Source organism: Mustela nigripes, chromosome 13 (genome assembly GCF_022355385.1).
Source record: "Mustela nigripes isolate SB6536 chromosome 13, MUSNIG.SB6536, whole genome shotgun sequence".
Classification (NCBI taxonomy): Eukaryota; Metazoa; Chordata; class Mammalia; order Carnivora; family Mustelidae; genus Mustela; species Mustela nigripes.
In genome coordinates this window covers 190,211-200,745 of record NC_081569.1, presented here as the reverse complement: position 1 = coordinate 200,745, position 10,535 = coordinate 190,211, and the positions used below count along the sequence as shown (strand labels likewise).

The 10,535-nt window shown below is 64.0% G+C and overlaps 1 protein-coding gene across 1 annotated transcript in view; it reads right to left on the bottom strand.

Annotated features, from left to right (window-relative positions):
• CHRNB4 (cholinergic receptor nicotinic beta 4 subunit) overlaps window positions 1–10,296 on the bottom strand; it is an 11,301-nt gene extending 1,005 nt beyond the window's left edge. Inside the window, exons 1-5 of the mRNA XM_059418454.1 lie at window positions 10,134–10,296; window positions 6,050–6,198; window positions 4,133–4,177; window positions 3,921–4,030; window positions 2,301–3,285 (exon numbers count right to left, since the gene is read on the bottom strand). Of these exons, the coding sequence (XP_059274437.1) occupies window positions 2,301–3,285; window positions 3,921–4,030; window positions 4,133–4,177; window positions 6,050–6,198; window positions 10,134–10,188 (1,344 nt within the window). The 5' untranslated portion in view covers window positions 10,189–10,296. The remainder of the gene's footprint in view (window positions 1–2,300; window positions 3,286–3,920; window positions 4,031–4,132; window positions 4,178–6,049; window positions 6,199–10,133) is intronic.
• Window positions 10,297–10,535: the final 239 nt, after the last annotated feature.

Here is a 10,535-nt window from a genome sequence, read left to right as displayed (position 1 = left end):
GGGGGGGGGGGGCAGGACATCCCCAGCGGCAGAATCTGCTTGGTTTCCTAACACTGTGGGCAGACACCAGCCTCCCTGGCCCCCTGCTGCCCAGAGCCACAGTGGGCACCCTGGTGTGTCATCCCCCACTCAGCCCCACCCCAGGCCCCTGTGACCTCTCTCTCTGTGCTCCCCGCTGGACAGTGGCCGACCCAAACTCAGCAGAGGCTCTGGGCTTGCAAATTTGGGCAGCGGCTGACGAGCTGATGTCAGTGACCCAGTTTGTCGGGACCCTCCAGAGTGATCCTGTGTCAGGCCTCCTGCTCCTGGCACCGGGATCGGCAGGCCCCTAGCAGCATGCCCCATGCGGCCTCTGCTCGGCTCTCTGGGGTTTCGCTTCAGAGTACTGTATCTTTGGTGTGTGTGTCTTTCCCCCTCTTTTTATATTTGTGTGCTATTTACTGTTTAATCCCGCGGTGGGGGAGGGGAGTGCAGGTGTTGGAGCTGAGCCGCAGCCTGGGCTGGCGGAGGGGTAGCTGTGCTCCGAGGGGGACACGCTGGGCTCGAGGAGGGCGGCTGGCAAGTGCTGGGGACAGGCGAGGCAGTGTGGACACACGTGGCTTGGCCAGGGACCAGGCAGCACCGTCTCTGAGCCTCGGCTCCCTGACGTGCAGTGGGGTTTGCATAGGGCGGTGCCTCTTGCTGCAGTTCCCGGGGTCTTGGCCAGGATGTAGGCCTGGACCTGGCAGAGCACCCGGTGTGTGCTTGGAGTTCTGGGAAATGGTGATCACAATAACGGGGGACCCCGCCTGGCTTATATTTAATTGCATCAGAAACGGGGAGAGGCCTGTGAGTGCCCAAGCAGGACCTTTAGAGGAGGGCGCTTGGGGCAGGGGGTCGCTCGGCCAGGAGCACGGACAGCAGGCTTCTCAGTGGCACGTGCTCGTGCAGCCTGGGGGTCCGGGTTTCAGTGTGGGCTTGGGGGGTGCCTCCCAGAGTGCCCTGGGTGTGCTCCGACGTGGCCCTGGTGGCCCCAGAGCCAGACCAGGAACGGTCACCGAGAGATTCCCTGGAGCCCTGGGGCCCCGCACCGCATATCAGCATCTGGGACCCGGTGGTGGAGCTGAGCCGAGCAGTTGGCTGGTTTTCAAAGCAAGCACAACCCTGAGCGTCTTTGAGAAGGCGAAATCGGAGGGTCCCCGAGAGCCGTGCTCCTCGCTCCTGGAGCTGGAGTGTGTCCTGGAGTCTGCTGCAGACGCAGACCCTGAGTCCTGTGGGGCCAGGCCAGGGCTGCAGTGCTACCGGCAGGCGGGCATGTGGCCCCCCCCCCAGGAGCTCCGGTCCCGCCCCCCGTCGGTCACGTGCTCTCCCTTGGAGGGTGAAGCGGGAGCTTCCATGCCCTCCCGTTCCTCCAGGCCAAGCACCGGAAATGAGGGTGAGCCCGAGACTGTGCTCTCCTTTCCTCCTGGCAGGCCGCCATGGGGACAAACCTGGTCTGCAAGGGGTTGGAAGGAGAGCACGCGTGACCCTGTGGCACAGCCATCCTGGCCAGTGTGGACGCGTGCGGGGACGTCTCCAGGCTGGGCCTTCCTGCTCTGCATGCAGTGACCCCCAGCCGGCCTGCGAGACCCAGGAGACTCTCCACGTTCGCGCCCCTGGCTTTGTCCCGTGACAGTAAATGTCACCTCTGTTTACAGACCTGTCGGCGTCATCCCACTCCACGTCATGACCCTGCGAGCAAAGACCATCTAACTGCCGGTTCCGTACTCCCCAAAGCTGTCCTGTTCTGAGCTGGGGGAGCTGAGGGGCAGATGCCCTCAGTACCTTCCCCAGCTTTGTCCCCAAGACTGGGGTCATCTTCCCGCCCAGTGACGGCCACTGGCTAGGGGTGCCTGGGGCTCCTCCCTCCTCTGTCCCATCAAGAGGCTGGATGTGCTCGGGAGTGACCGCCTGGATTCCCTCTGCCCTGGGGGTGGGAGCCGAGGGCTGTGGGCTCCCCTAGACCCTCAGAGCCCCCAGAGCCCGAGGCAGTCACAGGCAGCCTGCTCTGCCTTCCTGGTGGCCCCTGCATCCCCCCTGAGCTCGCTCCACAGGTGACCAGCTTGTGCCTGGGCCTTGCCTCAGGGCTGCTTTTGGGGCCTCCAAGACAAACCCAAAGGGCTCCTTGTACCTCCATCCTCCTCCCTAATGTCTGGAGCTGCACTGAGACTCGGCTCAGTTTTGGGCTTCACACTCCACCCCAGGGTCTGGGTGCTGTGTCCCTGGGAGTGAGCTGTGGGTAGGGGGACGGGCATTGGGGGGACGGGGACAAGGGGACTTACGCTCTGGTCTTGGTCGTCACTCCGCATGTGCTGGGCAATGAAGCTGACGCCCTCCAGAGCCTCCTGCACGTCCTGCCGGCCCCTCCCCAACGACCTCAGCCGGGAATCCCGGGCCGGGCCCGTTGCATCCGAGCTGGAGCCAGAGGCCGAGCCTGAGCCCGCCGGGGACTTGGGGTCCGCAGAGGCAGGGTTCACGAAGTACATGGAGGCCCCGTAGAGGTGGGGGGCGCCGGCGGCGTCGGGCTGGGTCAGGCGAGGCCGGCCGGGCGGGGGCGTCCTCGAGGGGCCGCCGTCCGGGCGCTTCATGAAGAGGAAGGCGGGCAGCCGGTGCAGGAAGCAGCGGCGGACCCAGGGCGCCATGGTGTGCGTGCCAGGCGAGCGGTGGTGCACGTTGAGCACGCACACGCTGGTGACGATGGAGAAGGTGACGAGCACCATGGTGAACATGAGGTACTTGCCGATGAGCGGCACGTCCAGGGAGGTGGGCGGCACGATCTTGGAGATGAGCAGCAGGAAGACGGTGAGCGCCAGCAGCACGGAGATGCACAGCGTCATCTTCTCGCCGCAGTCGGACGGCAGGTAGAAGACCAGGACGGCCAGCGAGGTGATGAGCACGCACGGGATGATGAGGTTGATGGTGTAGAAGAGCGGCTTGCGGCGGATGACGAAGTCGTAGGTCACGTCCACGTAGCTGGGGTCCTGCGGGTTCACGGTCCGCCGGCCCGGCAGCGCCACGATGTCCCACTCGCCGCTGGGGGTGAAGTCGTCCATGCTGGCCGTGGGCGACCGGAGCACCATGTCGATCTCCGTGTGGTCGTAGGTCCAGGAGCGGAACTTGAGGGTGCAGTTCTGCTGGTCGAACGGGAAGTGCTTCACCTCGATCTTGCAGGCGCTCTTGTAGATGGCGGGCGGCAGCCAGAAGATGCTGCCGTTGGCGCGCACCACCACATTGGTGTAGAGGGACACCTCGTAGGTCCCATCGGCACTGGGGGCACAGACAGGAGGACGTGGCGAGCTGGCCCACCGGCCCTCCTCCCGCCCCGGGCGCCCTCTCTGGAAAGGCCCACTTCCCGTGGCAGCCGTGAGGCACAGGGCGCCCCTCACATGGACGAGCTCCCGTGGGCCGCACCGTCGTTGGACGTGGGCTTTGTCACGATCCCCATTTTACAGGCGGGGAAACTGAGGCTCAGAGAAGTTAAGTGATTTCTTCAAGGTCAGAAAACCAGGGAGCAGTCCCGGTGAGGACCTGAACTTGGTTCGTGCTTCTGCCGGGAGCACTGCGACCTCACGGGACCCTCGAGCTCCCTCCACCCCCCAAATAGCACTGAGAGCATCATGGCCAGCAAGACAGAGGTGAGGCCAGGGGAGCACCAGATTCGGGGTTAGGATGGTGGCCCTGGGCCCTGCTGTGCCCAAATGAGCAGGTGACGCTCTCCTGCATTCTCCGGACTCAGTACCCCCTCCTCCCCGCCATGGAGGTGCTGGCTCTGCCCACCTCCTCTGCCAGCCTGACTGCCTGGAGTGACACACGGATGAGGCCCAGGGCTGGGCTCCGGGCCGAGCACCTGCAGTGGCCAGGTCTGCTGCCCACCCAGCCCGCCCTTCCTGCTCCCCACTCACTTGTTGTAAAGCACGATGTCTGGGAGCCAGATGCGCTTGGCCGGGATCCTCAGGATGTTCACACCCTCATAGCGGGAGCTGTTCCAGGCCAGGCGGTAGTCGGTCCACTCCTGGGCGGACAGGCATGGCCTGGTCACTCGGGGGCCCACAGCCACCCAGGGGAGGGGGCGGCCCCAGAGATGCCTCTCTGATGGGACCCCGGGGGCACTTACCTGTTTCAGCCAGACGTTGGTGGTCATGATCTGTTCCCGTTCATTCTGGGGAGGGAGACGGGGATATCCGCTCACCGGGTGGGAGGCGCTTTGGGCACAGACCCCCCTGAGTCACACAGAAGGCTGGGGGCTCAGGCCGCGTGCCCAGCCACTGACCCACCATTTCCAGGATGGCTCAGAGCTCTTTCCTTCCCCGCGTGCCTGGGACAAAGCTTGTGCTTGTCGCCCAGATGCGGCCCTCTGCTGGCATTCCCTCCCCAGCCATGCAGCTCCACTGGCCGGAAACCTGGAGGCCGTTCTCTGAGCCCCCCGGGAGTCCTGCAGGTGGAACCCCCACCCCCACCCCCTGCGTGCATCTCCCACTCGATGCTCCGGCAGCATCCGCCAGCCGGACGACCGCAGTCGCCTCCCCTCTGGGCCTCCTCCTCCCTGGGCGGCCTCCCCCCTGCCGGTGCTGGTGGTCCTCTCTGCCCCAGGCCTCCTCATCCCTCCCCCACTGTCTCTACTCCGCAGCCAGGCGATGCTTTCAAAGGCTTTTCTCAGCTTCCCGGGCTGTGCTGCTCTCTGCAACCCCCCCCCCCCGCCCCGCGCCTTCCCTGCGTCCCCCGCATCCCTCCTCCGCCCTCCCCGTCAGCTCTCGAACCCCTCATCCGTCATGGACCATGTGACAGTCTCCTCTGCGTTCTCCAGCCTCTTCCCTGTCGTCTGTGCGGACATTTTCTGTTGACCTCTCTCTCTTCCAGACCATTAACCTTCTCTTCTGCTGTTATTAATCTGCTGTTAGCCCCATCCAACGAACTTCAAATTTTCCATCATCGTAATTGTCTCGAACGTACAGATGGCTCTTACTTTCCTTTTAAGAAGATTTACTTATTCAGAAAAACTTATTGTTAAAATTCTTTATGATTTATTTTTAATCGCGTAAAGGGCCCATAACATAAAATGGGCCACGTTAATGGCACTTGGTGTGGAATCTTCCATCATCCCGCGTGGAGACCCTCTGTGCGTCCATTGTTGGCTGTTCTTGCCTCATCCTGTCTTGCTGCGCACCCAGGGCCTCCTGTCTGCCTCCACAGGCCCCCCGGGAGTGACAGGCAGTTAGAGGGGGGCAGAAGACCCCCTTCATCTAGTCCATGAGCTGGATTAGATGTTCTTGACTCATTTCTACTTTTATGGGTGGTCTTTTCAGGCTCCCCCATCCCGTGGGGCTCGAACGCTGGTGCGTGTCCCCCAGCCCTGCGCCAGTGCCCGACGCTCGGCGAGACCCCCGCTCACACCAGCACGCCACCCCCAGGTCCTTGGCCCCTCCATCTCTTCCCGTGTACCCGCCATCGCATTTGGGGAAAGGTGCCGTAGACGGAGGGTCCCCTCCCAGAGCCTGGTCCCTTGAGTCCTGGCTGAGCTCTCCGAGACGGTCGGAGATTCTCGGGACAGGGGCATTTTGTTCCCGCTTTTCTGGTTGTTCTTACAGAAAAGCTAATCTGCAGTGCTGAGGGCCTGCACGTGTCCATAGAAACTTTTTTTTTAAGTTGTGGTAAAATTTACACACAGACACATAGGTCTTAAGCGAATGGTTTGATCTACTGGAGCAAACCTGTTACCCCACGGCCCCCCTGTTCAGGATCTATCACTTAGGAACCTTTCTGTGTCTCAGTCTTGTCCGTCCGTCCCCAGCGGTGCCCCGACCGGTGGGACCGGTGGGCACGCAGCAGGCAGGGCTCGCCCCGCGAGGAGGGGGCACGAGGTGCAGACTGTGTTCCGGGACCAAAGGGTCACACAGTCGGGCCCCCAGTTTCAGCGACTCGTGGACGTACGCACATGGGAAAGAAGTAGACAAGCGGCCTGACCGTGTCCAGAAGCCTGGCCAAGCCAGAGGTACGCCCAGTCCCGTGGCCCAGATGGGCCGCCAGCACCTACCACGCTGATGAGCTGGGCCAGGGACAGCTGCAGCTGGATGGAGACGAGCTGGGCTGAGCTGGCGGCCGGCCGGATGAGGTTATTGTAGCGCGTCCTGTTCAGAAGGTCGTCCATGAGCCTCTCCTCCGCATTGGCCACGCGGCCGTCCCCTGGGGAGACACAGGCAGACCCGCTGGGCCCTCACTGCCGGCCGCGAAGGGGCAAGTGGGCACACAGGGCCGGGGGCGGCGGGAGTAGCGGAGGGGGACTGGGCCCGCTCTGTGTGACCGAGGCAGAGCTGAGCTCTGTCCTGCCCCGCGCTGCCCCTTCTTACCCCTCCCCTGTGCCCGCTAGGCTGAAGGGCAGCCCCCACGCAGACACTGCGTCCAGAAGTGGGGTGCCTGCCGGTCTCTCTGTGCTCCGAGTCCGTCCGACCGACCTCCCACCCACCGCCGCAGCCCTCGTCGTGGTGCCCCGCCCGGCTCTGCCCAGCCACCATGTGCCACACAGTGCGACAGTGGCCGTGGCCTCACCGGGGCCTTCCCTGCCTGCAGCTTTCAGAGCCGGCGGGAGAGAGAGCCCTTGGGCCCCGGCACCAGCCTGCTCTCCTCGAGCTGAAGCTTCCGGTCCCGCAGACGGTCAGCGCTCTGCTCCTGAATCCTCTCCCCGCCCCGTCTTTACTGTCTTCCTTCTGCGTCTCTGAGAGCACTCTCTCTCCTGCCAGCATTGCCCCACGGCCACCAGCCGTCAGAGGGCCATCTGCCTTGTGCCAGGTGCTGTGTTAGGTCTCAGGGATGACAGCCAGCAGAACCCCAGAAGGGACCCCTGTCTCCGTTTCCGTCCAGTGTGGTGGCGGAGGACCGTCACTGTGGGTTTCGTGGGCAGAGTGGGGTGGAGGGTGATGTGTTCACGGGGAGAGAACAGACTGGCCACGGGGAGTTTCCTGAGTTGTGAAGGGCCTCTGGGACCCCCAATGCTGGGGTCCAGCTGACAGGTGGCTCCGGGTGTGGAGCTTAGAGGAGAGGGGTGGGCTCAGGGCCACCAGCCTCCTGAGCTCCCACAGGCCTGGCCATCTTGCCCAGTGGCGTGTGGGTCTTGGCCCCATCCCCTTCACACGTCTGGGAGTGACCGTGAGGTGCAGGGACCCGGTCTTGTTTAGCTGGTGTCTTGGGAGAATGAGTCTGCTGAGGGCCGAGGTGGGGTGGCGCCTTGGAAAGAGACTCTGGGGAAGATCAAGGTCGTCGCTTGGCAGGAAAGCCCAGCAGCAGGGGAGGGGACTTTAGGGCAGCGGGTATGGGGCAGGAGAGCAGGGCGAAGAGCAGAGGCCAAGGCTGCCAAGGGTTTGGGGGTGGGGCTGCGGGGGAGGGGCTGGGCCTTGTGGGGCGTGGGGTTCCCATGATATCCTTCCCTGAGGGTCCTTCCCCAAGGGGCCTCTGCATGGCTTTTTGCCAAATCCCATCCCAGAGTCCCAAATGGCCCTGAAGGGGGTCTGAGGTGGCCCCCTGTGTGGGTGCTGGGCTGGGCACGCGGCCACGGCACCCCCACGCCAGCCAGCTCCCTGCACTTTCCAACTCGCTGCCTATCTGGAGCAGATGCGATCCTGAGTGCCTTGCACACGAGGCCGGAGCACCTGCTGCCCGCTGCCCCTCCCCCAACCGCCTGGGGCTCCCCACAGGGGTCCTCTGGATGCCTGTCCTAGATTCTGAGTTCTTCCTCTGTCCCCCGACCCCTCCCAGAGGCCAGCTGTTAGAATTCTCTGGAAGCCAGCCCATGGCTCCGGACTAGAGCCGGGTCCCTCCCACAGCCCCTCTCCAGCGCAGGTATTTCGGCAGAAAGTGGGTCATGTCCCTCAACCCAGCCCCTCTGGCATTTCCGAGGCCAGGGCGCCTCCTGGTGCTCTCAGAGAGGGGAAGCCCGGAGTCCCCATCCCTGCAGCCCGTCCGTGACACTCAGGCTGCTCACCTTTCGGCTGTCCTGCCTCCTGGGCATTCAGCCGGCCTGAGGGACCCTCCTCGTGCTGAGGACAGGCTCTGGGCTCCAGAGTTAGGGGTCCTGAAAACCTCAGACCGTTTTGCGCGTTCCCTGTTTCTCACCAGGGAAACTAAGACCCAAGAGGGAATGAACTTACTCGAGGAGCCCCAGTAGGTCAGAGACAGGCCCTCCCGGACCCCAGTGCTTTCTGTCCTGCCCTTGCTAATGTCCCCAAAAGGAGACTGTCCTGCTGAGTCCGTACCGTTACCAAAGCCAAGTGTGTCCCCACTGTTGCCTGCTCGCACTTGTATGTGTATGTGTGGGGGAGGGGGGCTGAGGGGCGGGACTGGCCGGCCCTGCTGCTGTGGGCTGGAATGGTCTCCTGTCCCCGCCGAAAAGGCAGCGAGAGCCCAGAATAACGCACAGTGGTTGCTTTCTGCCTGTGAGGCCGGCTGGGTTCCAAAGATAAGGGCCTGTCACCTCTCCATGTCCAGGGTGGCCCAGAATGGGAGGAGCCTCCTGCTGGCCTTTTGGTTCTGTCCCAGCCCTGGGGTCAACACAGTCCAACAGAGAGGCCACCACTAGGGGTCACTCATGACCCAGTGACTCTGAGGTGTTGTGGGTCTGTGCCTCCTCTGTCCTGGCCTGGGCAGACCTTCCTAGGTCTTCTCTGGAAAACCAGCTCCGGGGCAGAAAGGGGTGCACACCTGAGAGGAAGCCACAGCTCGGGGCCTCCACTGTGCTGTGTGTCCAGGTCGGGAAAGTGTGATCTGAAAATTTGGTATTGGAAAAGTGAAGAGGTGTTCGCTCTGGTTTGGAACACAAACCGCAGAAGGTAAAGATGACAGAATGCCCTGGCAGGGCGGCTTCCGGAGGCAGAGTGATTGTCGGTTTGGGGCGAGTGTCATTAACTGAGGAAAGGGACAGGGCATTTGTGTTTATTAAAGGCAGCTCTGGATTTTTTTAACGTCGAGATTTTTACTTTTTACAAAAAGCTCCCCACAGGTCACCAGTCATGTGTAAGAATCACCCCTGTACTTGGGTAAACGCAGGTGCCCAGGCTCTGTTTCTGGAGAGTCTGGTCCCATGAGGCTGAGAGTTTGTGCGGGGTAACCCTGACCCCCGATGCCCGCGGCCGGGGACCACACTTAAGAAACACTGCAGGGGACTCACATCTGAGTCCCCAGGGACGTAGGCAGGGCATACTGTTCCTATAGAACAGACAGGGAAACTGAGGCCCGAGAGAGGAGAGAAGTGGTGGAGGCCACCCGGCAAGTGGTGACAGAGCCAGGACGCACACAGTGTGGGAACACTGTCTTTGGTGAGGGAGTCCTTTCCCTCCAGGAACTTGGGTGTCCTTGAAATCCTGCCTCTGGCACCTCCCAGTGGTGTGTCCCATCAGAGGAAGATGTAGTCTTGCCTGGTCTTCTGAGCGAAGCAGGGCTCAGAGGACAAGCTTGGGCCAGACAGTAGGAGCTAGGAACTGAGGCCCAGAGAAGGCGCTCCTCATCGCGTCAGGACTCTGCCTGGGAAGGGCCAATGAGGTCTCCCTTCCAGGAGTCAGGGACTGGCGCTTCATCTCCACGGCCTGACCCTCAGCCACGCTGTCTGTCCCAGCCAGCCCGGCCCCAGCGGTGGCGGACCCCAGACAGCGGTGTCTGAGAGTGTTTCTTAGGGGACCGCCCCACACCGCAAACCACCCCGGGTCTGGCGATTTGGGCCAGCTCCTTCCCTTCCCGGCTGAGCTTCCCCGACCTCTAGCAGCCCCGAGCCCTCTCTCCCAGGCCGAGCGGCGGGGGTGCTCCCGGGCGTCCACACCTGGCAGGTGAGGAGCCTGTAGGCTCCCGACGTCGGTGTCCCGCAGACTTCCCTTCGCGCCGGTGCGGAGCCCAGAGGTCGAGGCTGCCCTGGCAGGTGCGCAGGGAGGAGAGGCCGTCCCCACCCCAAACCCCGGAGTCCCGCCGCCCTGGGCCGCCCCCGGGGCCTCGGCCGGTGGACTCACCCTGCCCACGCCCGTCCGGCCGGGACACGCTCCGGCCATCCCCGGGGCGCCCCCCCCCCCCACCTCCACCTGTGGCCGCTGCTGCCGGGCGGCGGACAGGAGCCCCTCCCTCGTGTCCCGAAAAGAACTCACCGCGCCGGCAAAGGGCAACTAGGGAGAAAAGGACCAGGGGCTGCGCAGTCCTCATGGCGGGCGGGGGCCGCAGAGGCAGCCGCGGCGAGCCCAGCGATCGGAGCAGCCGGTGCCCGCGAGCAGCGAGCGGGCGGGGAGCGCGGGCACCGCCCTCGGAGTCTGACCGCGGCGCGGACCGGCGCTAGGGCCCCGCGGGAGAGCCCGGCGGGGGCGGCCGTCCTGAGCCCCGCCCACTCGGGGAGGGGCGGGGCCGACTGGCTGGGGACCCGGGGCCGCGGGCTGTCGCCCCCACCCGGCTCCCACCTGCGCCCGCTGCGCCCGCCCCAGCCTCGGATGGGGGCACGCGGAGACGCTGGCGCAGGGTCCCCGCACTGTTCGGGCACGTAGCTGTGCCCCGGGGAG